Here is a 27,966-nt window from a genome sequence, read left to right as displayed (position 1 = left end):
CACCAGCTGATCATAAATTGAGACAGACAACTTCATGTATAAATAGTGGCTAAATAGATTTATTTTCATACAAAGGATACATGGGTCCCTTCCCACCCCCTATCAGGGAGCGGCACTGGAAGGGGTGTGGTCTCCTTGCACAGTGTTCCATCTGCCAACTCCCTTGTGCTTCTGGTGCCCTCCCCTTTGAACGTTGGGCTCTCAATCTGGCATCAGCAACCCCTCCACCCAAGTTGCCATTTCCTCCACTATGGGTGGGCTCTCCCTGTCTGGCTGGCTGCAAATCCACACAAGACACTGCACTGCATCATAGTGCTGCAGGGACTTCCTCCTGGCTTCTCAGGCATTTCCTTCTCCTTCCCCTTCAGTCTGGTGTCTGCCTGACTTTTCCCCTGCCTGTGCTGTGGCCATGGGAATGAGAAACCAGGAGATTCCCAGGCAGGTGCCAACAAATCTGGGCAGCTCTTTGCCTGTGGCCTCAGGAGGGATGCTGGCCAGTGCAACATCTCTCTCACTGATGCTGGAGGGTTGTTACAAAGGCCAGGACTAGATGTGGCAGAGAAAAGAAATCTGGTCTTCTGTAATATCCTAGCCTGAGCAGATGAGAGGCCACCTCTTCTTTCCTTCATGTGGCGAGAAACAAGGAGGGGCTTCTATCCCCCAGCACAACTGAGTGTGTTTGTGCCACTGCTGTGTGCCTGCAGAGGTTGTCTGTCTTCAGGCCAGTCCCTTTGTGATCTGTGTGCCAAGGTATGGCACCATCTCTCTACTGCACCAGCACTAGGATAACACATCAGCAGGAGAGCCAATGCCAGGGTGTGCGTGCAAGTTGAATGCTTAGTATTCCTCATCTGCCTTTCACTCTGATGTTACCAAGCAGTCCTAGTCTATTCCCCAACCCCCCCATTCCAACTGTGCACATCAGAAAAAACATCAGAAGACCTAGTAACCTGCACAGGCCTTACGGAACAGGACAAAGTTGGCATATCTGTGTTGGTATGAAGCCTGTGCATTGATTTTCTGCAGGGTTAAGTTTAGGGCTGCTGTTTTAGGTGATGCCTGTGTTGACATCTTCACCCTTTTCGTTCCATTCTAGTACACAAAGAATAATTTCAACTTTCCCACCATCTGGCCCTGTCTGTGGGGACTGTGGTAAAGCAATCCAACTTTCTGGTGTTGGTGTATCTGGTGTGCTCCCTGGGGCATTTGGTGGGCTGCTGTGAGATACAGGAAGCTGGACTAGATGGGCCTATGGCCTGATCCAGTGGGGCTGTTCTTATGTTCTTAACTTGTGCCATGGGAATAAAGTACACAGCTGTGCACAACTTGCTGCTTTTGCATACATGACTCTGCTGCAGAAAACCAGTCTTGGTCCAATATCTTGCTCGGGCCGCACATCTCCAGCAGTAAGTCTGCCCTTTGGGTATTTTTATTACATCAGACCTATAGGCCCTGTTTAAACATTAGTCATGCTGCAACTTTGCTCTTTTAGGCCATTGTCACCAACACCTGGGTTTATAACATTTCAAAATTTAAGCAGACACCAAATATGGTTTTTTTTTGTAAATAAAAACATACCCAGGATGGAACTTTCACTTCAGTGACACTGAAAAAAACAGCGGCGGGGGGGGGGGACAGGAACCTGTCTTTTCAGTGAAGCAGGGGGAGGATTGGGGGGGTTGCTTTCAAAGTAAACATGAGGAATGTTAATTGTCTACTATCAGCACTGAGCCACCAGTGGCTGTCTGCATTCATAAGCCTCAGGATTTTGCATGACCTCATAAATGCTCTAAGAAGCTTTAAACAGGCCACCTCTTTTTTCTGAGTGCTGCAAGCCACAGGTAGTCTTCGTAGAATCATAGCATTGGAGGGGACCCACCCGGTTATCTAGTCCAACCCCCCCCCCCATAGCAGGAAATCCTCCCAGAGCATCTGGAGCAGGTGCTTGTCAAGCGTCTGCTTGAAGACCTCCGGTGAAGGAGAATCCACCACCTCTCGCCAATCTGTTCCACTGCCGAACTGCGCTGACCACCAAGAATTTCTTCTTGACATCCAATCAGAATCTCCTCTCTTGCAGTTTGTACCCATTGGCTCCAATTCTGCTCTGAAGCAGATGAGAACCAATTTGGTCCTTCTTCCACAGGACAGCCCTTCAGGTATTGGAAGAGCACTATCATCCCCTCTCAGCCTTCTCTTCCCTTCCCTTCCCTTCTTTACCTAAACATACCAAATCCCCTCAATCCTTTCTCATAGGGCTTGTTCTCCAGCCCTCTGACCCTCCTTGTTGCTCTCCTCTAAACCAGTTCCAGTGTGGCTGCATCTTTCTTAAAGTGAACAGAGTTCAGTTCAGCCCAGAACTGAACAGTGTTCCAGGTGAGGCCTGCCCAATGCGGAGTAAAGTGAAACCACTAGTTCCTGCGACTTGGAAGCTACAGGTGGCAGCAATTCAGTCAGTATTTCCCGTCACTGCAGACTGCCTCTCGTGCAGCTATCCTTCAAGGCAGTTGTTCTGTGCACCTCACCAGGCCCAAATTTGCCAGTTTTACTGCAGAAGAGTTTCTGCCTGGGAAGAGTCCAAAAAGGGAAAGTTTTTCAGACTTGACAGCTATCTGCTTGAGCAGCCATGCTTCAAAATATGTTAAGAAAACTGTTGTGATGGTGTGTGTGTGTGTGGGGCGGGGGGGACGGACGGACGGAGATGCCTGTCTAATTAGTATAGGTGACACCTGTTTTCCACAGGCAGATCTGGGGGTCAATCCCTTAACTCAGTGGTTCTCAAACTCTCTGGGAGTTTGAGCCCTGCTGTAAGTTGCAGGGGGGGGAGGGGAGCAATGCGATTGCCTGTATTGTGCTGCTTTCAAGGGCTATGGGGCTTTCATGCACTCACCACAGGGTGTAGCAGCCTCCCAGGAGTATGGGGAGCCTCTGCAGGACTCCCTGAAGCACACAAACAGTAGATTACAACCCACTTCCAGTTTTGCAGTTGAAAACCAGAGATGGGTCGTGATCATTATTATTTTGAGTTTCTGTATGCTTTGGGGGGGGGCCCTTGGTGAGGCTCGTGTGGGGCTCCCCACACGCTCAGGAGCCTGCTGCAGGCTTTGGTGAGTGCAGGAAAGCCCCTGCGCCCCTCAAAAGCAGTGCAATTCAGGCAATCAGTTTGCACCATTCCCCCCTCCCCACCCCTTAAGGGGGCAGGGGCCAGGGAATACAGGCTGGGCCTTAGTTTGAGAACCACTGCCTTAACTCAATTCCCCAACCTTGATTCGGAGGTAATTTTTTCATTCCATTTTAAATCAAAAATTTATTCAAGGTTATACCCCACTTCAGTTGCATTTTGTCTTTTCTAAGGGGAGGTTAAGGGTTGTTAAACAGACACAAGCAGCATGTTTTTGAAGCTTGGCTTTGCATCAGATATTCTCAGGATGCAGAGATGGGTGCCAACAGCAGCAGTACTGTCTGCATGGTGATGAAAAGGGAAGATGCCATGATCTGGGTACATTCCACGGCTTTGGCACAGTGTCCCCTTCCTGGCTACTGCGTTGGGCGAGCACACAAGGCAGGTTCTCTTGCCCTGTGTTTGTTTTGGTCACTACACTGCTCTGGGCTTTGGTCTAGACTTTGGTTACGAGAAGAACCCCAGATGGTCTTGTGGCCTGTGTGAAATTGGTCCTTGGACAGCCAGTCTGAATGTGCAACTATGTGGATTAAAGGGGAAAGAGCAAGAGGAGTTGGGTTAAACCACTGGAGAAGTGCCGAAGTAGAGAAGCAGTTCTGGGACTGGGCAAGGTATCCCCCCTGGGGGCTGGAGACCAGTGGCAGTCCTCAAAGGAGTGGGTGTTCACAGCCTAATGTCAGTTCTTTTTGCAAGTGTCTCATGCAGTGACGGGGAAGGCTACAGAAAGGCTGAAGGCCAGGTGGGGCTGGGACTGATGTTCATCAGCCTCATACCTCTGACTGAGGGGTGCAGGAGAGCCTTGGCTCAAACCCCCCCCCCCCCCCCCCGTGGTCAGTTGACTGCAGGGGAAAGCCAGAGAGCAGAGAGTCTGCTCTCTGCCACACTAACGGGCTTGAAATTGCAGAAGCTGTTTGATTCCTAGGTGAAGCCAGAGAGTAGGGGCAGGAAGAGACCCTTCCCCCCTTCCCTACAATAAATAAATAAATATACCATGCTGTGATGCTGTGCACCCCTACTTGGGAATAAGCCTGGCTGTGGAGAAAAGATGAGAGGGAAGCAAGGTTGTGACAGGTCCCTCTGGGACTTGTGCTTAGGATAGTAGACTTGACTGTGCCACTGCAGCCCCGAGCCCGTGACCTCCAGCAACAGCAGCTCCCACCTTGGCCTCCAAGGAAGCCCACTCCTGCGCCACCCTCTTTTAGGACCTGGTTTGTTGCATCCGTCTTGGCAAGTCCTTCATTGTGAAATGACTTTCCTCCACCTCTTCTAGGGCAGCTGCTCCTCGCCCCTCCAGTCCTCCCGCCTCTTCTCAACCAGCAATTGCAGGTCTCTTGTGCAAAAAAAATGAGTCTCTTGGGAAGTGAGATTAGTCAGTTCTTCCACGTTGAAACCAAAATGGCAAAAAAAGAGAACAATTTTAAAAATGCAACCCCCTCCCCCCCACGGATGGAAGGAAAACACTACAGCTTACAATTGAGGTTAACCCAAACTTTTCAATGAAGAGAATCACACAGAATGTCTGTCAGGGGCCTCCAGGGCACCGCAGGGCCTCTGCTCCAGCAGGCTGTGGCAGCCACGCAGCCAGTCTGCTTCCTGCAGCGGGCAAACAGCCGCCCAGGCTTGGGAAGCTTGCTTGCTTGCTTCTCGGTCCTGCTCCGATTGCACCACTGCCCCAGCCGCCAGCCAGCCAGGACTTGGGGAGCAGAGAATGGTCCAGGCAAAGGCTGGTATCAAAGGCCTCCTTGGGGTTTGGTCTGGGAAGGGAAAGGCTGCTCCAGGCTCCCCAGTAGGAGGGGCGAACCCAGAACGCGAACCTTGGGACTGCCTCAGTTGCGCCTGTTGGCCAGCTGCCGATCTCGTTTCTTTTTCTCCATCAACCTGCATTGGAAGAGAGAAAAAGGGCTTTAGGCTGCAGAGCCAAGAGCTTCACCTCCAGAATTAACATTTTAGCCCTCCCAGCAGCAGCTAATCAGCTCTGGAAACCTCTAATGTGAGGCTAGCAGAGCACAAGATTCTGGTGGACTCAGGCCACATCCTGGTGCTGTGGGCTTGAGGATACAGCAGTGGAAGAGCTGTGAGTTAACAGGGGTAAAAGAGAACCTGTGGGCAGTGCACAGGGAACAGGTCAATCAAGTGACATCCTTGCCGGCAGGCAGGCGGTTTTTCTGCAGGTTAGGAGAGTGCCTGGTGATCTGAACTCACTTTCTGTTGCGCACTTCCGTCAGTTCCATGAGCCGCTCCTGAGCTGCCCGCAGCTCATCCAGCCGCTGCTGATAGCGCGAGTCGCAACTGTTGCTTTGCTCAAAGCTGGACACCTGGTTGGAGAGCTCGTTGGTTCGGTCCCGCAGCTGCTGGATGGAGGAGTACAAGTTCTCGTCGTCTTCCTCCTGCAACATGTGCAGCAAACTAAACCATGTGAGGATGAATGTTCTGGTCCCAAAGCTGCCTCTGTAAGAGGCCCTTAAAGCTGCCGTCCTCCTTTCACATGGGAGTTGTGGGTGGCCCAGATGCTGTGCCCCCTCTGGCTCAGTGAAGCCCACCCACACGCTGCTGCTGCAAGGTCGCATACGTTCAAAGGAGCATGCAAGCATGTTCCTCAGCCTACCTCAGAGTGGTTGAATTAGGAGGGAATGCTCACATGAGGAGAGCCTAGCCGCCAGATAGGCTCAAGGGAGCCCTCAATGCAGCCCCATCCTTCCCAAAGTGTCCCCCAGTGGCCCCTGCAAAGTCCATGGAGAAGCAGGAAGAGGCTGACACTCTCCCGTTGTTGCTGCCATGCAAGTGGGATTCTTCTGTCATGGAAGCAACGTTCACACATATTCATTATCCTGCCCACTCCCTCTGGAAGCACGGCGATGTGGGCACATCTTATGGGGGGGGTGAGTTTAATGTGTTGAAGGAGTTCACAGGAAGCCCCAACAGCTGATTTCAAAGTAGGAATTGGACTGCGGGCGTGATGGTTAAGATTGCCCAGGAGAGTCCTCAAGGCGGCAGCAACTCTAAACCACTCCTGTCTGCTGGAAGCACGAGGTCTCCTGAGTGAAACACAGGTCCAAACGTAGCAGGAGAATCGCCATTCTCCTCCTTGAAACTGTGGGACTTGTGCTCACACTTATCACTGAAAGCCTGCCCTGTGCATCTTTCCTGTCTAGCGGCCCAGTCCTGGGTGGCCCACAGAATGCAGTGGTCCTGGTGCTGGTGTAGCCAGCATGCTATGAGCCAGTTGGGGACCAGTAAAGTTTTATTTACCTACTCTGCCACACCATGGTCCCCAATGACCCTACTCAGACCAGAACCAGCCCTTTGGCTTGTGTAAATCCAAGTGGGTCTGGGGAGTATGTCGAGGCTGGAAGGGGGCATAGGATATCAGTGCCCAGCCCACCCTTGCCACATCCTCAGACGGCCCTGAACCCTGCCCCAATCCCCCCTGCAGAATACCCCAGACCACCCCTTGTGCTAACTTACTGGCTGTGGTGGGGACTGGGCTCTTCATCAGCGCATGCCTGGGCCTATCAGCCATTTGTGCTGGTGGCCCTGGCCTGTGCACCACTGCTGCCGCTGGCAGGACAGTGGCCCGGGCCGTCCGTCGATGGAACACAAGCTTCATCTGCGGAAGGCCCAGACAGGAATGGCCCAAAGGCAAGTGGGCCAACAGAGGACCTTTCTCACAGCTTTCTGCAGGCTCCGGTGTTGAACCCTGAACACCACTCAGACTTGTGCTGTGTGGCAACTGCAAGGCTCTCTGGAGGTAGGAGGTTGTAGCTTCCGGCGCTGGAAACAGTGACCCGCCTGGTGGCGCAAAGAAGTGGCTTACCTTGGCGTTGACAATTTCAATGTGAATCAGCAGAGCAGCCAGTTCAAGGTCCTCACTGTAGCTGTTCTTCAGGGGCACCGACCTGTAACCTGCAGGCAGGAGTCATAGTTCAATGCAAGTCAGACCCTTACATTCCCTGCAGCAGAAAGCTGAATCCTGAGAATTGCAGCACAACCAAAATGACGTTTGCCAACAAACCATTTACCCCATTAAACCTTCTGCTTTAGATCAAGCCTGTTTGGCTGGAAAGTGTCAAGTGTGTGGACAGCAGCAATCTGGGAGCCATTGCTTAGCAGAACTCTCAGGAATATTTTGACAAAGTCTTGCTCCAGACTCGGTGGTTATGGAAGATGATAAAGGCTCACAGCCCAACTCTCCCTAGCGCTGTGGTGTCCTTTATGGCAGCGGAGACAGTTCCACAGCTGTAAGTAGCCCTATGATGGCCCCACTTTGGGGCCACTGCTGTAAAGGTGCTGTAAAGCAGTGGAGGCAGGGGTGGCCAGAATGGGGGAGTTTCTGGGCAGGAAGGGGATGGGCGGGAAGCAGAACAGGGGTGAATCCTGGCATGTGCTAGATACCACCCCTCTCCCCTCTCCTCAGACCTGCACCAGATCCAAGGAGACCCACTGGAGGCTTCCAGGCTACCTCATCCCTCACAGGATGCAGTACTCTTTTGGTGCACTGAATTGGCTGAGGGGGAGACTTTAGTGAGGACTGAGCTGTTAGTAACTGGATAAGCTACAGAAAGCAAAGTGCAAGACAACTCTTGAAATGCAGGAACCACACAGTGAGGTCCCCTCAGAGTGGAACTGGTGCTCTTTAGCTTGTTTGTAAATGGCCTGGACACAGGGAAAAGCAGCAATGTGGCCACATTTGGAGAACAAGCCGGATTACTTAGGATGAAAATATTTCTTTACTCAGCGTGTGGTCGGTCTGTGGAACTCCTTGCCACAGGATGTGGTGCTGACGTCTAGCCTAGATGCCTTTAAAACGCGATTGGACAAGTTTCTGGAGGAAAAATTCATTACGGGGTACAAGCCATGATGTGTATGCGCAACCTCCTGATTTTAGAAATGGGTTATGTCAGAATGCCAGATGCAAGGGAGGGCACCAGGATGAGGTCTCCTGTTATCTGGTGTGCTCCCTGGGGCATTTGGTGGGCCGCTGTGAGATACAGGAAGCTGGACTAGATGGGCCTATGGCCTGATCCAGTGGGGCTGTTCTTATGTACCCAGGCAGGGAGACTACAATGAGCTCCAAAAGGATCTCTTCTGGCTGAGTGACTGGGCAATGAAATGGCATATGAGGTTCAGTGTTCATCAAAGTGTAGAGTGTGTGAAGGCAAAAAAAAAGAGAAGACCTCCACAACTGCTCCCCTGCACAGGATGCAGCAGTAGCCATTTTAGGGAGAAAAGGATTGGGCTCTGACTCTGTAGTTTGATCCTGGCACACAGTTCTCTCTGCCATTTTTGTGGCATCTTTGGCCAAGGGGGGACTTGGTCACCTTTTTATGAGACCCAGCAAAAAGCACCATCCAAGGGAGATGAATTGTGCGCTGGGGGTCAGTGGCTGAAAGGGAGCAGGTCGGGGGGGGGACGAAAGGGAGGAAATTCATTGTGTACCTGTTTTGAGGGCCTTGACAGGGAAGGTTGCCTGAGCCAAGAAGTTGGGGTCGCTGAACATGTCTTCCTCAAAGACCACAAAGCGCAGGAAGGCAAACTCGGGGTTGTTGATGTCAAAGACAAACTGCTTGACCAGCCAAACAGGGTTGAGGCCGTTGTCAGCTGCGCAGCGAGGAGGAAAAAAAAGCAAAAAAAGGAGCCCACTGAGAGTCGGATCCTAAACCCAGGTGGCCATGACAAGACAAGGCAGAAGGGAAAGAAAAGCTCCCCCTGAAGCAGAAGCATTTGTGCTGGGTCCTGTTTTCAACTAGGCTCTGCACACACACCCTTCCACTGGAAGAATGGGGGTAATCTGAAAGACCTCACATAAACCTTCATTTCCAATATCCCAGGGAGAGCTCGCACATTCAGAAAGTCCCAGGTTCCACTCCTGACATCTACAGTAAGAGGAACTCAGGTGGTAAGATGAGCAAAGGTCTCCTTCTACCTGAGAGAGACGCTGGAACTACTTCCAGTCAGAGGAGACAACACGGGACGAGATGGATCAAGTATCAGCATAAGTCAGAGTTTTATGTTCACACTGCAGAGCGGGCTGCATTCTCCCCCCCCCCCTCTGATTTGCACTCAGTGGTGTGAATGGATCATCTAAATCGCATGAGCTCAAATTGCTATGAAATTTGGGGAAACAGCAGCTTGGGGCAAATGGGTCAGCATTCTGATGTGCCACAATCACAGGAAGTCTCTGGTTGTGGAAGGGAGCTACTCCAAAATGAACTAGTTTAGCTAAACAAGAAGCTCTCTCTCTCTCTCTCTCTCACACACACACACACACACAGCGAGAAACCAGCCCCCTCACCAACAACATCTGTCTTGCTTTTACTGTTGTCAAACTCAGAGCCGCACACCTCCACTTCCACAAAGGGACACACAATGCTGCGCCCGTTCTTGGGCAGATGCCGGGCCCCCAGGATCTGCGGAGAGAAAGACTCCATTGAGTCAGATGGAGGTGACAAGAAACTGGACACCCCTGCCTGCCAGCCTGGTACCAGTCCCCCACCTGACAACCCCTCGGTTCACTTGCCTGTAACTGAATGGTGATGGGCTCCACAATCTTCAGGCTGCTCTTGTCAAAGGGGTCGAAGAGGTCGTCCCGCATGATGTCCGGCTGCAATACATACCCACTGCGCCCTCCCAGCATGAACAGTGACTGGTTCAGCTGCATAGGCTTGTCTGGAAGCACAAACGCACCAGAGCTCAGAGAAAACAAAGCACGCTTCGGAAGGTTCCATGGGTCCTCAGTGGGGCCAGTATACAGAGTACGGGCATGGGATGGAACACTGTTGTTTCATATCTGGGCTGTGTGAGAAGGGAAAGGCTGCCCACAGGTGGCCCAGGGAGAGGAAGCTTACCAGGGGTCTGGAAGTTGAGAGCCACCAACTGGCTGCCACAGATCCACATGGGCAGCGGGTCATAGTTGGACGAGTCAAGGCGCTGCCCCTTGGGGTAGATGCGGCTCAGCTGCCGGCGGTTGTACTGCAGGAATTTCTTGCCCTTGCTGCGGTTGGCGTACTTCTCCGCCTTGGTCTCCGGAAAGGAAGACATGTCTCGGTAACAGGCTTTCTCTGTGCCGATCTCTGGAAGGCAAAAAGATGCCCAGGAGCTTGAGGTCCCGGACTCCAGCGATGGTGGGGCCAAATGGTAAAAACGCCCCCCTCAGTTTGTCACATGGGGCTGGACAGGGTGGGGGAGAAAGGGGCACACTCACTCTCCTCATCAAATGGCACAGGGCGGCAGTAAACGACCAGTTCTGACAGCTCCAGGGCAATCTTTTTCCTTCGCTCCATGATTTTCCCTTCCTGCATCTGCACCGAAGGCAAGGGTCAAAAAGAGAGGCCTCTCTCTCACACACAGAACATGCATGCAGAGCAGTCGTTCCCAACCTTGAGGAGCCCAAGGACCATTGCGACAAAAATTGGAACTGGCATGGGCCACATGCAACCAGGGCCTCCAAGAGAAATTTTATCAGGGGCTACAACATTTCTTTTGAGCCCACTCCCAAACAGGGAGGGGAGGGCTGGGCAGAAAGGGGGTTGGAGAGGGGGCAAAAGAGGGCAAGGGGAGGGTGGCAACAACAGGAAAAATCTTTGGAGTCCAGATCGACCTTGCTTCCCAATGTGGAGCCCAGGTCTACCTGCCCACACAGCACTGGTAGCTAGATGCAGTAATACAGAAAACCAAACACACTCCAGCCTCTAAAAATTTTTAAATATAGAAAATCATTGCAGAAAATTAGCTCATCATATTCAGACTCCCACTAGAACGGAAAGTATCCTGGGCGTACCAAAATGTGCTTCTGCAGTAGCTGTCGTCCCACAGCTGTGTCCTTCATACCCTCTTCCATGCTAAGCAGCTCCACAAGCCAAACAGCTACTGGAGCAGGCCAGTTTGCCCCCCAGATCTGACAGTGTTCAGGAGAGTCAGGTGTGCATTCCTTGGCCCAACACATACGGCTTGCAGCAGCTGCAGCCACTGCACTCCCAGTACTCCATGTGGGCAGCAAATCCAAGCAATATTGAAAAATAAAAGATTCCAGGAAATTTCAAAGGCCCCCTCCTTTATGACTGGGGGCCCAGGTACCTCCTGGACCCCCTCTCATGGGCCCTCATGCAACCATTATCCTTCACACAGGAAATACAAATACATTTGTAATAATTAGAGAATATTTATTAGAGATAGAACAGTTCAGCCCCCGTCCCATCTTTAAGACATACTTTCTAGGACAGATGCCATCAGCATCGGGTGACAAAAGGAAACTGACCCTCAGCACTGCTTCCATTCAGTTGCTCTGTTTCAAAAGGGCTCCCAAGGTGGCCGTGTCTGGTGGTTGCTCCAGTCAAGAAAAGTCATCGCTAAACTCCCTTGAAGTGTAACTGGGTGGGTGTGGAAGCCACAGTCTTTCTGCCGTGGGTTCTGAATGAAGTGCAGGGCTGGGATGAGCTGTGTCTGGGATAGTGTGGAGGGCCCCCAGGATCCTTCCTTTCTCCCCACTTGCTGGAATCTCTCTTCCTGTTCCCTTCTATCCTCTCTCCCATTCTCCTTTTGTCTTCCCACCCATTTCCTTCTTTTTGCCTCTTTCCTGTTTCCGCCAGCAACTGTAGGTGTCTCTGTACTGAGGTTTCAACACAAGTCTAATAACAAGCAAAGCTCCGAGCCACAGACCCCTCCCGGGTGGGACTCACCCTGGCATCGGCGTTCTGCGTGGCTTCCCTGATCTTGGCCACCCAGTCGTTGAGCTCCTCCTGGGTGTCTGTGGCCACATCCAGTGACTGGGACGGGTGGGTCATCTGCTGGGAATGGATGGTGAAGACAAATGGTTTGGAGCTCCGCCCGTCTTTGGAGATAACTACAAGGACACCAGAGGGGTTGGCTTTACTGGAAGAGGTTCCCAATGAAGGACAGTTCCCTGGAGAAACTGGGATAACTAAGGCCATCCCTGCTGCCCATATTGTGCACTGCGGAGGTGAGCAGAGAATTGGCCTGGGGCACTTGCCTGGAGAGAAAGAAAGGCAGGCCAGTCTCCAAAAATCATCATAGTTTTGGACCAGCTCTCTGGATAGAGATTCTCTGTGAGGCAAAGACTTCATTCTTATTCCCACTGTTTGTGTTTTAACTTGAGAATGAGGTTTTTAAAATGTAAATTACAATTCCTAAAACTTGTTGGCATCCTTCAGTCTCGGAAGACTCTGGTATCGCGCTCTGAACGGTGGTTCTGGAACAGAGTCCTCTCCAGTGCGTGAAGCCTGGGTAAAGTAGGTATGGAGGATAGACTGTTTCCCATGCAGCAAATCCCCCCCTCTCCAAGTAGCTGAAATGGTCCAATGGAAAGGCAGAGGCCAATACGGTTGGTTCCAGTGGCGTCGCAGGAATTGCCAGAGCGTGACCATATACAGCCGCGAACTGCCTCAGGGACTCCGGCTCCGGATTTTGCCTCGAGGTTGACTCCTGAAGCCTTTCCCATAACTAGATGTAGCCACAAGGCAGTGGAGGTTTGGGATCAGTTTTCCTTCTCTCAGATGAGCTGCCTTCCCAGGCTGACGAGTCCCATCTACCCAGTGGCTGTTTAGTCGCCTCTTACAACAAGTACAGCCAAACTGAGGGCCTATTCCTATCCCCCACCCCCCAGGAGTTTCCTAAAACTATGGCCATATGATTCAGATGAACTGCTGGATATTTGCTTTCTTGTTCCTGTACAACATCATAGAGCAGGGTTTTTCAAAGGCGTTGAGCTCCTCCCTCCTCCCAACCAGCACCAGCCATTTGTTCCCAGAAGAGATCCTTGCACAAAGCTGAGTGTGTGCAGCAGCCTCTGTGTGTTGGGGTACTAATCCAGCAGAAGAAGATGACAGCTTCTAAAACCACACATGTGAGAACGTCATAGAAGCAAAGCAGGAACTCTTTCCAAATAACGATGGGGCAAGGGTCCCTCCACAACCAGTAGTAGTAGTAGTAATAATAATTTCAAAGTCATGTTTTGACTGGATTTTGTTCATATCCACTTATCGAGTCCTCCCCAAGGACCTACGATAGGCAGCTATTTTCTGTCATCATGTTGTTGCAATGATGATGATGATGATTAACAGCATTTCTATACCACTTTTCAACAAAAAGTTCACAAAGCGGTTTACAAGTTTACAAACGGTTTACAAATCTAGTGCGATTAGTAAAGATCTGCTGAAAGAGCTGCCATGTCTTGGGTGGCACTGGGAGAAAAGTTCACCAGAAACTGGTCAGCATTCATTTAAGTTTGGTCTGTTTTCATGGAAGAGACGACCTGTCTGGACAAGGCCTCTCGTCACTGCTTTGACGTGTGACTACTCCATACCCATCCCTGCTGTCCCTGTTATCCCAGTCCCCGATTAGAGCGTCCATTTCAAATGACTGTGGCCATTTCAGTTGCAACCAATGATAGGTAGAGGGGTTGACTCAGAGAGATACATTATGCTCTGCCGCTCCGTGTTTTGGTCCTCCTACACAAGGAGGTAAGGATTGTGTGTCAACAGGGAGAGAAGGTCTAGTACAATTCTTAGATCTGTGATTTGTGCAAATATGATCTGTGTGTCAGATGTTCTGTGGATGCAAGTCTGATCCTTTCTTCCCAGAGGATGCGTTGGAAACCCCTCCCTTCTCCAATGGCAAAATCTTGTAGACACTTACCTACATGGCAGGAAGGGACATCAATAAAACCTTTCAAGAAGCTGCCTAGGGGGCTGTTCTCTACGGACTGAAAGAGACAAAGAAAAGAGCAGGGCAGTGAGATAAAGACAGATAACTTGTAACAGGCAGCGGGACACAAAGTTGGACAAATCCCGTTCTCTGTCTTCATGTCCCAGTTCAGTGATTCCCCTGCTGTGCTCCCCAAACCAAATGGAATTGCGACACATTTATTCAAAATTAATGACTGTACGACAATCAATAGACATAAAGTACTTTAAACAAACTTTAATTGATTAATCAGTTTAACTGATTAAAGCTCTAATTGCAGATTCTAGAAGGGTACTGGTTAATCAAGAAATTCATTAGTCTTGTGAAACTAGATCGTAAATTGCAGTTTGTGCCCCCCCATTACCTCTGTTGTGACAATACTGACAATGTGTCTCTCCTTCTCCCCCCCCCCCCACACACAGACAGACATTTTTAAATCATGCTTTTAATTGTATTCTTTTTAATCATTGTTGTAAGCGAACCTTGGGTCCCTTTGGGGAGAAAGGTGGGGTATAAATGAACTAAATAAATAAAAGTACACGTGAATGCGCATGCCTCCACTCTCTCTCTCAATCTGGGAATGTGGACCTCAGCTCCTATGATGGTGGGGATGATTACATGAGTTTACCCCACCTAATCAGCACAGGCCACTCTCTTACCAGGGAGCAGAGCCCACACTGTGAAGAACCCCTATGTTTTGGTTGTGTATATTGGGGAACAGGAGTTGCAGGGAGGAGGGAGAAGAAAGTTGGGGGAAAGGCAACAGACTGCTTGGTCAGGAAGCCAGAGTTCAGAACTGATTTGTTCCCAGTCCCTGTATGAGAATGTCGTCACAGCAACAGTTGGCGGATGGAAAGAGGTGACTGTTCTATATGGGAACAGGGAGTTCATATTATGCCACTGAACAAGCCAAATGAATGAGTCATTTCAATGACATCTGGTGGGAAATGCAGCCCTCTAGAGAATTTTTGAAACTATCTTCCAGATGGCCCATTTCTCTCCACTTCCCCAACTTGTTGTGTGTTATACGTATTTTCATTAGAAGCAAGATTAAAACCTTAGCATATAATAATCATATGCTCATTTTTGTGGTCTTATGACACCTTTTGAACCCTTTGGGCAGGGAGGAACCTGGTTGCGCCAGTGATGTATGCACTGTCAGTGCCAGTAAATGGAAACAGGAATAGTCCTGTCACTCCCAAAAGGTGAAGTATGTCAACATTCAATGCATGCTACTAAAGTCGTAGTAGCACAACCAGAAAGGTCTGTCTGGCAGATGAGCAACTGCATCAGATTACCACAAGGCACATCTTTCTGCAAACATCCTTTTTCCAAAAGTAGAAAAATGCCTATGCTGTATTTAGCTTTCAAGGTCCTACTCAAGTCAACCAGCTATAAGAAAACTGCTGTATTTCATTGCATCAACACTCAGTTTCTAACAACCAACACAACCAGTTCAACTATCAAAGGTTCCAATAGTAGCCCTATGGGAGAGGAATGACTTTGGATCTAGCAGACATAATTATTCATTCTTATTCTTCTTCATTATTATTATTATAGTTCGAGTCTCATTAATTGCGAGGGTTCTGTTCCAGAACTCACATGGATGGCAAGAACTGCATTAAAGCAAATCCATTTAAAAAACAATGTCCCTTTGCTAGGTGATTTTAAAACAGCCTTGCTTACCTTTGTGATGTAAGACACTGAGGCCAAATCCTATCCAACTTTTCAGCCCTGGTATAGCTGTGCCAACAGGATGTGCGCTGCATCCTGTGGTGGGAAGGTAGCTACAGAGACTTCTACAAGATAAGGGAACATTTCTTCCATTGCCTTGGGGCTGCATTGCAGCTGCACTGGCACTGGAAAATTGGATAGGATTGGGCTCTAAGCCATTGGGCACAGAATCCATCAATCAGTCTCTCTCCAGGCACTTAGAAAGGCTTCACTCTGAACCAGCGACCCTTCCCTTCACCCAGATCGCAGTGCTGGGAAAGAATGCAAAGTGATTTTCTTTCAAGTGCTCAGGGGGAAGGGAGGGGTTGCTTGCCTTGGAGTGAAGCTATCCTAAGTCATAGAAAACAAAGTCATCATGAAACATAATTTAAAATGTGAAATTCAACAGGGAACGTGTTTTTATAATTAAAAAGCGGCTGTGCTCCCCCCCCCCACACACACACATAAAGGGTTTAGTCAGGAAATGACAGGGTGGGATTTGAACTCACAGCCTCATCCTGCGCTGGTCCAGAAGTATTCATAATCTCCTCCACATAGTTGGCTGGGAACCAGAGCTGCTTCTTTCCTCCATAATCACCTCGCCACCTGGAAGGGGTAACAGGAACAAGGAAAGCAGACTGACTTGGGGAGCATTAGGGGTGTCAACACTGCACACGATGGCAGAGGAACAGTTGGGATGGGAAAACAGAGAAGGATCAGTTAAACACCACAACAACACATTGATTCAACAACTCACACAGGTTGCAGCTCACAACTCACACAACCCACCCAAAAAATACTTCTTTGCATAGGACAGGCAGGCAAAGGCCATTGCCCCCTTACATGGTGGAAGTAGTTGAAGATTTGGAACATTCCATGTCTGGATCCTATGAGGGACAGGTGACACCAGCAGGTGGCTTCCTGCTCTGGAACAGTGAAGCCCTCGCTGCTGTCATGGCCCTCAAGGGACAGCCAGGCCTTTAGGAACTAGACCAACAGACCAACACCTGTGGCTGAGGCATAGTCTTCAATGAGCCTCTGACCCGCTGGAAATTGTTGGAGCTCATGCTGGCCAGCAACTGCTGGCTGCGACCGCCAGATGCAAGCTGTGGGCTGACTCAGAGCAAGGCATTATATTGGTTCCATGTGTTTCCTGATCTTCCCTGGGCATTATTTTAACCCCACTCTTCCCTCTGAACTACTTATGTCTGCATGTGTTTCTGCCTTGGTCTCTATGTTTTCACTGTGCAAGAGGTGTGTGGTAAACAGTTCATAGTTCTCATGTGGTTCTACATGCCTGTATTATAGTTCTCATGTGTATTATAAATTATTATAATTTTAAATGTGTATTAATTTAAAATGTGTATTATAAATAAGCTCAGTAAAATTCATTCATTCATATAAGTTCCATCTCTAATGTATTCATTTGTGTAAATTTATGTAAAGTTATTCAAATTCTTTTTCCCCCCCCGACACAGTGTCAGAGAGATGATGTGGCCCTCCTGCCAAAATGTTTGCCCACCCCTGCCATAAACCATCGTTTGCACATAAATTAGAGATGACTGCTAAGTGAGAAAAGGAGCGGAAGGCAACTAATGTTGGCAGGAGGAGGTGGGGGGGACCCCAAAAGCCATGAGGCAGGGCCTCAGATGGTCTGGCAAGGAGAGAGTGGGCTCTGAGCCAGGCCTGGCAGTTGCTGCTCTGGTGCTTTTTCTCATGAACTGTTTCCACCCCAGGGCTCTTCAAGGCTGCCACAGCCACAATCATCTGGAAGCAGAATGAAAACAGTGGTTCACCACCGCACAGAATACAGCAACACATTTTCCAGAAAGCTGATTCTCGTGGCTAGGAACTTCCTCTACTGTTTATGCAGAAGCAAGTGGGGCAGGCTACCACAGCAGCTCATTCCTCGCCGCCTTCCCCTTTTACTGCTTCCTCCTGAGCGTGGCTATAGCGTTCCTGGGAACAGCCCTTAATTGCCTCTTCAGTAGCCTTTTAAGTGCCCCTTAATGTCAGTTCTTACAACGATGGGGAAATACTCTTACAATTAAAAACATAAAATGGAAAAGAAGTGATACTCGGTTGCCAGGTCAAAACAAAAGCTTTGGTGTGTGTTTGTGTGAGCACGTGTACATGTGCTTGCCTATTCGTGTGACGAGTGCATAATATAATATAAGGATCCATGTGCCACAAAGACCACAGGGAGGCAGTGGCTCCCCACTGCTTTCATGCCTGTCTGATGAGGGCTCTCTGGGGCCCCTCCCCTCTGCCTCCTAAAGGACTCACCACCCTCCGTCTTGCTTGTCCACGTTGTGAACGATGGCTTGTTTGCAGAATGACAGCTCATCTTCCCGCTGGGCTTTGTAATCATACAAGGCTTTCACTGTACACTAGGAAGAAAAAGAGATGGTACCACCAGGGTTGCATTTATAACATTCTCCAAGCTCTGTGTCAAGGCAAATCCACAAAAGGAAAACAGCAATGCAGATTATGCACCCTCAACTACGGTTTCTTCTGTATGTTTTTTGCTGCTCCTAACATCAAAGTTTGTCTAGCATTTGGGACTGTTATTACCTGGCAGAAGAGGAGGAAGGGGGATCAGCCACAGGGCAATGGTCTGTATTGAAAACATTTTCATCGCTCCCTAATAGTCCCATAGAGGCCGTCAGGGTGGCCCACAACAGTTCATCATAGATTTAGGGGTGCTCATAGGTTTGTGATCCCCAAAATATCCAGTCCAGCAGGATCCACGAGGATAACACAGTGTTTAATAGCACAGTGTTAAAATAGCACATCTGCTGTCCAAAGGAAAAACCAAGCAGGGGCTGCTATTTTCTATAGTGACACCCAGAGGGCTGAACCCCCTGCCTAGAGGCACATCCTCCTTGCCAGATCTCCGGCTCTGCTTCAAAGTCTTTTCTGTTCCAAGGAACCCTAAATTCTCTTGCCTTTAGGTTTCTGCATTCATTGCAATTGCTCATTGTAGTTGTTTGGGCTTTTAAATGTAATTTGATTCTATTGTTGATTACTTTGAGCATATTCCTATTAGAGGACTGAGAAAGTGGGGCAAAAAGAGATGAATAAATGGTAAGCAGCAAGGAGTAGCTGCAGTGGGTACTGATAAGTGTGCTCTCCATTCTCGATCCTGGTAATTGCCAAGTACCAGTAGCATAGAAAGCGGAGTGGGAGGAAGTCCCTGACGTGCCCTGGCTGAGTGACGGGTGTGCCAACTGAGCCCCTGCCAAGCAGAGGCCTGTGCCATATTTGAAAGAGGGCAGATGGGCCCTCTCTTCCGCTAGGTTTCGAACGGCTGCAAAATGGCAGCCTCCGAAAGCACTTTGGTGTTGGCACAATGATGCAGTGACACCATCACATTACTGCTGAACCATTTCCAGGTGCCAGACAATACTTCCGGTGAGTATGGAGGGTGGCACGGGGATAGTGATATTCATCCCAGGTGACGCCTGCGCTGGCAATGCCACTGCTAAGTGCACCTCGGGTTCCTGCATACTCACTCTGGCCAAGGGCATCTTGTTAGCTTCTACATAGAAGTGAGGGGTCCGCACCTCGTATAGCGCTCCATAGTCCAACTCCTGCAAGGAAAAGCAGGGCCATTCAGGCAGCCACAAAACCCACTATCCCCCCCCCCCCTTTTAGCTTCCTCTTAGTGGGGAGGAGCACAGGGCAAATGAAAGCAGGCAGGGGAAGAGAACAGCCAGTCTCCGAAAGGAGGCATCATTTTGCGATGGCATTGATTCTGCCGCCTGCTGTGTTATTTCTTTCCGCAATGAACCAAATCAGTAAAATTAAGCCAGAATGGACATCATTCTTCCCCACACCATACATTTGGCTTTACTAATTTGATTTTAAAGATTTGTTAATGAATTATTATTAATAGGAATATTTATACACTGCTTTACAACAAAAGTAGTTCACAAAGCTGTTATTATTGAATAAACAATTCAATCAATGGCCCCTTCCCTCCAAAGGGTTTTCAGTCTGAAAAGGGATGGAGAAGAGACACCAGCAACAGACGCTTGGAAAAGGGCCCATGCTGAGCTGAGGGCTGACAGTGGCTCTCTGCCTGCTAAGTATAAGAGGACACACTTTGAAAGGTCAGCAGGGGTCAAGTTAATACCCCAGATCTAGAGGAGCCCAAGGTGGCTCAGACATCACTATGGCCTGTGAAAGTTCCAAGCAGTGTATTGCCATCATTTGTCATTCCACATATCAAACACGAGTTTCCTTTTAATCATTAATAACCAACAACTAGTTCTTCCATTTTGAAAAAAATTAAAATAAAAGCATAACAAACTACATTCCAGTTATCAGAATTAGCTGGTTCTTGTAGGATATGCTGAGTTTATTCAATAGAGTAGGATGGGGAAGGTTAGCGGACAAACCTGTTTTGTCTCAGTGGAAAAGATCACCAATTTGGCACTTTACAGAATAACCACAGCAAAAGAGGCAGCTCCCTGTCCTGGTGAGTTTACAGATGGGGAGGAGACAAAGTGACAGAGGAGAGGAGACGAAAAGGACAGAATGCAAGGAGCAGCTCCTGACCAACTTGACTGCTGAGATTTGTGTGCTCCTAAAGGGAACGCAGTTCGCCTTCCAGGATCCCATAAGCAATACCACAACCAGTGGGGCATCCCTCACCGCTGTGCCCATCTTCTCCAGTGTCTCCTCATTGATAGGGTAGCGCAGCCTCATCTTCCGATAAAGGGGGTGCTTCTCATAGTAGCTGACCAGGTCGAGAAGGCTCTCAAATTCCGCTGAGCTGCCCAGCATGAAGAGTCGGCCCTCCTGCTGGATCCGGCAATGCTTGATCTTGCCCTCTGCCCTGCAGCCCACGCAACCCAGAGGAGAGAAGGGGCCTTAGATGGGATTCCTCAGTGCTCAACTTTACAGTTGTAAGAGAATTACAGTGCAGTTGCACCACCAAAGCGCGTGCTGCATCCTGCAGGGTGGGGTGGGGAGGTCTCAGAGATTTCCTCCGGGCAAGAGAACATTTGTTCCTTTACCTGGAATTAAGCCCTCTACTCAGACCTGCCCCAGCTACACAGCTGGCACAAGGCCAAGCAGACCCTGGAAGGCAGATGGAGGCCAGGAAGGGGGATAAGATATTGGCAGCATCACTGCTGCTGGTACTGCCCCCCCTGCAGCTATGACCCACCCTCCTCCACCCTGGTCTCCCTCCCATTCCTCCTCTCCCCCACCCAACCAACCCCCGCCTCCCTCCAACCCCCTGCACTGACTTATCAGCAACGGGGCTCTTTTCCAGGCCTCTCGCATGTTGCCCAGGCTGCTCACGGCTTCCAGCAGCAGCGCAGTTGTGCTAAATGGTGTGTTGCATTTTGCAGCAGCCATAAAAGTGCTTGCGCTGCAGCGACACTAGTTCTGGCAGCAGAGGCCTTTATAATATTGGGCCGCAAACAATACTATTATTATTGCTATTTTAATGAAAGCAAATTTTACAAGGTTTTTTTTACAACACAAAGTCAAATTCGCTGGGTACAGTGACATTTTACATACAATTGTGTGAACATAAGAACAGCCCCACTGGATCAGGCCATAGGCCCATCTAGTCCAGCTTCCTGTATCTCACCAAATGCCCCAGGGAGCACACCAGATAACAAGAGACCTCATCTTGGTAACAAGAGACCTCATCTTGTTGACAAGAGACCTCATCCTGGTGTTGTGTTACACCTGGTGTTATGTTACAAAACCCTTCTGGCTAATTCCATTAATGCAAAGTAGCTTTGAAAGGGGACAATCTGAGACAAAGAAATGGCGAGGGGAGTGGAAGGGAGGCTGAATTTTATTCCTACCGGCTGTTATTTGCTGCTTCTCCCTTCCCCTAGTGCAGGCACCCGTTTGCTCTCTCAAATGTCAGGGACACTGACACTCACCGGAAGGAGATGGCGTAGGAGTTGGGCTCGCCGCGCTTGCGCACAAGGAAGGCTCCATCCCGAGGCACCCGCATCAGCATGTGCTCTGCCTGCAAGCGGGTCAGGTTGGCATGATACCACCTGGATGGGACAGAACATGCAGAGAGATTAAAATATGCTTCAGGTCTGTGCCTTCCTAGGTGCACTGCGAGTTTATGGATGAAGGAGATGGTGCAACTCTGTGGAGACCCACCCCTGCAACCAGCATCTATGGGGCCCAGAGACGACTCCCTTCAATGCTACCTTTCTTGATTACTCCCAGCAGGATTTAATATTTTAGAAATGAGGGTTCCCAGACCCGAGCCTCTCTGGACACAATCTCTTGGGGGAAGGGTATTCAGTACCAGATATGCAGGACTTAGTGGCACAAGAAACATACTCTGCACATGTGCAGGGATTCTCACATGTTTCAGGACTTCAAACTAATACTGAAAATGGGTTCAGAAGATGAGACTTGGCGAGTCCCTGGCTCAGAAGAAAGCAGGCCTGCAAGAATGCCGTCATCTTGATCATGTTCTGATAACCCTATAGAGCCTTCAATTCAGCAATCTCGTCCTGGGGGTGTTTCAGCCCATGTGCCCCCCCATGCACCCCTGCTCCCACCTTCTCAACCTTCCCTTATTCTAATGCCCAAACCGGACAAAGTGGGGATGTGGGCCTGCACAGGAGAAGAAGACCAGAGGAGAGAGAGAGAGAGAGGAGGACCAAGCTGCTCACTCCTTGCTTTCATGGGCATTGGGCTGTGGCACGGGATCCGTCAGACGCATCTCAAACTCATTGCAGCGCAGTGGCACCTCACGGTAGTGGCAGATGAGGCTGTAAAGGCTGTCAAAGACTAGGTTGTCCGTCAGGTAGAATTTGGTGGCACCAGCTTCCTGCCGGGAATGGATGCGGCAGTGCTGGACACGGCCAGAGCGCCTGTGAAGGAAGGACAGGAAAGATTTGGCAAGAGGCCCGCCTCTCTCCCAGTCAGGCAGGAGGAGCACAGGCAGGCCGCAGTCACAGGAGCCTTTTTCAGAAGCATGGCTGGGGCTCCAGTCAGTGGAAATACGTAGGGCAGACTCTATGTACACTGTGGTATTGGGGGCTGCCCCATGCTGTGTGATCTGTCAGAACGCCTGCAATACGCCTTGGAGAACAGGCACCTCCCCGCACGATTGGGACCCCTGTCTCTTCAGGCTTCCGATCACGTGAAGTACCTAACCTTGTATCACACTGCGGATATGCACCTAAATGCATGACAGTGTATGACAGGAGCTGAGCCTGTTGCCATCTAAGCATTCAGCCCTCCCACATCTGCTGAGAGGTGATAACATGTGCAAGACTCAGCACTGCACAAAGGCAAGATCTTTTAAAATTACATATTTTCTAAAATTAGCTTCCATCTTGCATCAAATTGTAAATGTGAGAGCTCCACGTTAAGAACAAATTTTGATCCGAACATTTTAATTCCACATTTTAACCTTAAGAAAAACTGTATTAACTTTTGACACTTGGGAGTTGCTTGAGGACCAGAGGACTCAGCTCTGGGGAAAATTATTCACTGAATGCAGGACTAGAAGGAAGGGGACACAGGGAGAAATTCAGAGTCATTCTCGGCAGTGGCATAGCAAGAGGGGTTGCAAAGCCCTAAGTTTTGCAGGTGCCTGAACATGCCACACAAGCAGCCCCTCCCTCTCCCCTTCAGAGCCATTCTGGAGCCATCGCCCCGATGCTTTGCACCCCCTCTAGCTATGCCACTGATGCTCGGCACCGCTTTGGAAGAGTGGCCCCACACACTGGCTTGCAACCAAGTGGGTCTGCAAAAGAAGAACACATGGCCACAAGAGCAAAGTCTTCCCTCAGGTGTTGCCCTGGCCAACTGGCGTAACCATCCCTTCCAGCAGGGGCTGCAGGCATCACCAAAGGCAGGCAAGGTCATGCAACAAACTTTTTGAAGCGCCTGGTGACAGATCCTCATGACCATTACGGTGCCTCACTTCTGGCTAAGCTTTGGCTGCCCTCATCAAACTGTTTCTACGCAACATCCTTGTGGTGTAGCTGTAACTGTGGGGGAACATAAGATGCACCCGGCTGCAAGGTCAGATCAAAGCCCCACCTAGGCAAGCATCCTTTTCAGTGGCACAAGGCCTCTGAACATGGAGGGTCCAAGTCACCCAGACCAAGAGCCCGGGCATTCCTCCCTGAACACAGAAAGTGGTCGTCTACTGAGTCAGGCAGCTGGACTCTCCATTCTTGACTAGAAACAGCTCCCCAAAGACTGAAGCCTTTCCCACCGCCTGCTGCCCAAGACCTTTCTAAGTGCAGGTGCAGGCAACTGGACCTGGGGCCTGCAGCAAAGCAGGTGTTCAACCACTGAGCTGGTTCTCACCCAAATCAGCGGATGAGTCACGGCTCTGTATGTGGAAGGTCCCAGGTTCGAACCCTGGCAGCATCTCCAGGGAGGGCAGAGACACATTCCCAGCTGAAACCCTGGAGAGAGCTACTGTCAGCCCATGTTGACAATACCAAACTTTCCAGACCAAGAGGGCTGACGCTGAATACAGCAGATTCTTTTCTTCCTATGCTACTCTGCACCATTGACCAGTAAGAAGCTGCCCTCCAGGTGAAGGATCCAGGTGATGGATCCAAGCTGACTTTCCTCTCCAGCCCACCCCCTCCCCCCACGTCAAAGTCAAACAGTGCTAAGCTGGCTTGCTCTTAATACCCAGAATATTTCAGACTACCAAGTACAAAATGGTAAAAACATACCATGTGGGGAGCCAATTGCACTACAATTCCAAGAGTTTCCTGCATTTCTGATAAAATTCTTTCCACTGCTTTGCAGGATATTGACAAGAGACTCAGGGCGCAATCCTGACCCCTTATGTCAGTGCTTTCCAGCACTGGCATAGCGGTGCCAATGGGGCATGTGCTGCATCCTGCAGTTGGGTGTCACTCACGGAAGCCTCCTCAAAGCAAGGGAATGTTTGTTCCCTTACCTCAGAGCTACATTGCCCTTATGTCAGTGCTGGAATGCACTGACATAAGGGGTTAGGACTGTGCCCTCAACCTACTACATGGATGCCACAGCGCGGTCAAATTTCCTGCTGGGCAAAAGGGTTGTCTGCACCCACCCCATGTCTAATGGCTGCCAGAGGCCCCTGAGAAGCAACTCTTTCTAGAGAAGGGATGAACGTTTGGAAAGGTGATTTCACTCTTCCATAGAATACACTTTCTCAGTTCCATCACGGCAAGTGGAAGAGAGCTCTTTGATTGCTGGAATCAAGCTATTCTAAACCAGCAGCCTCTCTGGAATGAATGCCTAAACATGGTCTGTACATGTGGCCTGATGTCCCATGTCAAGGTGCTCTTATCGCTATGAAGACAGGCTCATATGCACAGACAGAAGCTCAGATCTCTCCTCTTGGAGGTCTCCAAGTGCATGTTTGGCCATGTGCTGGTTCAGGGTTGTGGTGTGTCCTCCATGGCCTACCAGAAGGAGAGGGTGTAGTCGCCCACAAAGGTCTCACTCTCTCGCACCAAGAAAGTGCCATCTTTGCCACCCGTCTCAGTGCAGTACTCATGCAGCAGCTTCTCGGCAATCTGGCGCCCATCGCGGCCCCCGCCCAGCTTGCCGTGGAACCATTTCTCACTGAAGTGCAGCTCATTGTTGTTAAATTCCTGAGAAAACCACCAGGGGAGGGGCAGACAAATGGGAGAGGGAGGTGGAGGGGAAGGAGAGGGGGAAAGTACATGTGGAATCAGAGAAGAAAAACTGTATGAGAGAGGGCAAAAAACACAGCCAGTTTCATAATGTGTTCCAATGGGCACTGTTTCTGGAAACATCTTCCAGAATGAACAGCTGCCATAAGAACATAAGAAGAGCCCCACTGGATCAGGCCAAAGGCCCATCAAGTTCAGCTTCCTGGACCTCACAGTGGCCCACCAGATGCCTCAGGGAGCACACGAGACAACAAGAGACCTGCATCCTAGTGCCCTCCCTTGCATCTGGCATTCTAACCACTGACCAACCAGCTACTGCCACAGGCCGTGACATTCCACGTCCCCAGAGCACCAACAGCCCTCTTGGAACAAAGCTCGCGTGAGGTGGATTTGCAAAGGACAAAACCTGATCTTGTGTCTCATGCAGGCTTCTTTTGACTGCTGCCTGAGCTTACCCTCAGCTTTACCTTTCGATGCCACCTAACCGCTGATCTTCGTTTCCTCAGAGGTTTTCATTTTAAAAAGGAAGGGAGGGATCTCAACGTTTTCATAAACACACAGGGCCTGCCTTAGGACAATGTGGCCTCTGTCATGACACTGGACCCCGCTTTCTGGGGGTCCCTGCACTGGGGCAGTAGGTGGATCTCCCACTGCAGCCAGCATCTGAAATCCTCGGAGGGCAGCACAGTGAGCAGAGTGTGGGCTCGCTCACCATCCCTGGGACTGTTTGGCCTGAAATGGGCTCCTGGAAGTAGATGGCAGTGAAATTATGTCACCACCAACTATTTCTACTTTTCATGCTTTGCATGCAGCGCCGCAAGCATCTGACTCGCTGCAGCTGCTCTTGCCCTGTGCAAGTGCCCTGCCTGTTGCCAGTCCTGCAATGTGACAACTATGAGAGTGATCTGTGAACCAGAAGGCCCCAGTTCAGATCCCACCCCTGCCACAAACACGCCAGTCTCCAGTGAGCTGTGGCCTCTCAGAGTCTCAGTCTCTTCACTTGCGATATACAGAGACTGGCCTGCCGCACAGAGCTCTTGTGAGGATTCCTGAGATGAGACACCTTCTGCTACCTGATGGATGGAGAGCCACGGCAGACCTATTCTAAATAAATAAATGAATAAATAACCGATGTCAAGCACTTTGGATGCCACATGAAGGTCAGATATTAGATCAGGGATTCCCATGCCAAGGAAAACTGTGTCTGACCTGCCTGGGGTTTCCCAAACATTCTGAAAACCAACCCTTGCCCATTGCTGCAGAAATACAAAGTCAGTCACCACAGGCCAGGGCAGTCCTGCACAAGTGTTTTCTGTGCTTTTCCATGGCCACCACACACTCGGTGTTCACATAAAATGACCTCAGAGTCTCTTTATCCTCTGTGATTTCATCCTTGCAATTATCAACACGATTCTCTTCCATGGCTGAAAAATGAGCATGGCCAAATCCTCGCTTCCTCAGCAACAGCCCACCCCCCCTTCAGCTCCCATGCAATCTCAGCCCCTGCCCTGCCTTCTCCCTCTCCTGCACCAGAGGCACACCTCCTTCTGCTCCATTTCTTCCTCATCCTCATTGGACTGGTAGTGGGACGTCTCCTCGGAGTAATAGATCTTGTGGCTCGTCAGAACAAAGTAGTGGGGGCTCCAGGTCTGCCAAAGAGGAAGAAACATCAAAGGTGGGGGGGGGAGGGTGGAAGGCCTATTTCTGCCTCTCTGTCTGTGAGTCATGAGGCTGCACAACCTCAATCACAGGAAAACACAAATCTCCAGGGAATGGAGGGCAGAATCCCAGCATTCCACCAAGAAACATCCTGTCCTGCTTCCAGCCCCAGATGCATCCATTAAGTGGGCAATGGAGAAGAGCTCCCCTCAACTTGCCCTTTTTCTTCCTCGTCTCCCTTCTGAAGTTAGGCAGGTGCTGACCAATGAGAGGGGGCTCTCCAGATCATGGTGCCCCATCTCTGGGCCCCTCTCCCCAGAGAAGCTGGCTTGGTGTTCACCCTCATTTTCAGCACTAGGCAAAGACCACTTTGTTCACCCAGGCCTTTCCAAATGTCACTCAACCCTGGCTTATACTGTGCACTTTTCTCATTTCTCTTGCTTTAGATCTTGCTGGCTATTTATACTGCTGCTGATCCACTTTGATTTACTGCACTGTTTTAAAGTTATTGCTGTTAGCCACCCTGAAACTTATTTTAATAGTGCAGTATTTACATTTTTGGATAAATATATTCTGGACAATTTTTCTTCAAAATCAAAATACCCTGAGCTCTCCTTCCTGCTGCCCCATCATTCCACTTTGCCACCATTCCCTGTTGCCACCTGCTTATGACAATTCAAAGCTTTTGGATACTGAATCTAATCATCAACCTGTCCAGCCCTGACTGGCAACAGTTCTCAGTTTGGAGGTTTTTCCCAGTTCTGCTGCCTGAGATGTTTGTAGCTGAAGATACCAGGACTGAACCTGGGACCTTCTGCATGCTAAGCACACTGCACGCCTGGCCACTGTGATATGGACCATGCTTAGACTCCAAGACCATGAGTTTTGGTTACTGTCAAAGGAAAGATATGGTCTAGCACAGTGGAAGCCCCACAGCTGAGGCAGTCACATTCCCGTAATGCAGTGGTTCTCGAACTTTTCCGGCTTGCGCCTCCCTTGATCCTTGTTTTCTTTTTTGAAGAGGGAGGGAAAAGAGAACGGTGAGGATCCTTGGTGAAGCTG

General features: G+C 49.9%; 1 protein-coding gene across 1 annotated transcript in view; it reads right to left on the bottom strand.

Annotated features, from left to right (window-relative positions):
• Positions 1-37: 37 nt before the first annotated feature.
• Positions 38-27,966, bottom strand: part of LOC136647671 (1-phosphatidylinositol 4,5-bisphosphate phosphodiesterase gamma-1-like) — an 84,640-nt gene continuing 56,711 nt past the window's right edge. The window contains exons 15-32 of the mRNA XM_066623347.1: positions 26,787-26,894; positions 25,016-25,203; positions 22,258-22,458; positions 21,502-21,621; positions 20,249-20,432; positions 19,105-19,182; positions 17,876-17,979; positions 16,099-16,195; positions 13,829-13,895; positions 11,854-12,017; positions 10,380-10,476; positions 10,024-10,248; positions 9,696-9,844; positions 9,471-9,585; positions 8,615-8,776; positions 6,993-7,081; positions 5,381-5,565; positions 38-5,056 (exon numbers count right to left, since the gene is read on the bottom strand). Of these exons, the coding sequence (XP_066479444.1) occupies positions 5,005-5,056; positions 5,381-5,565; positions 6,993-7,081; positions 8,615-8,776; positions 9,471-9,585; positions 9,696-9,844; positions 10,024-10,248; positions 10,380-10,476; positions 11,854-12,017; positions 13,829-13,895; positions 16,099-16,195; positions 17,876-17,979; positions 19,105-19,182; positions 20,249-20,432; positions 21,502-21,621; positions 22,258-22,458; positions 25,016-25,203; positions 26,787-26,894 (2,385 nt within the window). The 3' untranslated portion in view covers positions 38-5,004. The remainder of the gene's footprint in view (positions 5,057-5,380; positions 5,566-6,992; positions 7,082-8,614; positions 8,777-9,470; positions 9,586-9,695; positions 9,845-10,023; positions 10,249-10,379; positions 10,477-11,853; positions 12,018-13,828; positions 13,896-16,098; positions 16,196-17,875; positions 17,980-19,104; positions 19,183-20,248; positions 20,433-21,501; positions 21,622-22,257; positions 22,459-25,015; positions 25,204-26,786; positions 26,895-27,966) is intronic.

This window comes from Tiliqua scincoides, chromosome 4 (assembly GCF_035046505.1).
Source record: "Tiliqua scincoides isolate rTilSci1 chromosome 4, rTilSci1.hap2, whole genome shotgun sequence".
Lineage (NCBI taxonomy): Eukaryota > Metazoa > Chordata > Lepidosauria > Squamata > Scincidae > Tiliqua > Tiliqua scincoides.
The sequence above is the reverse complement of the archived record's forward strand: the minus strand, read 5'-3'. Positions and strand labels throughout refer to the sequence as shown.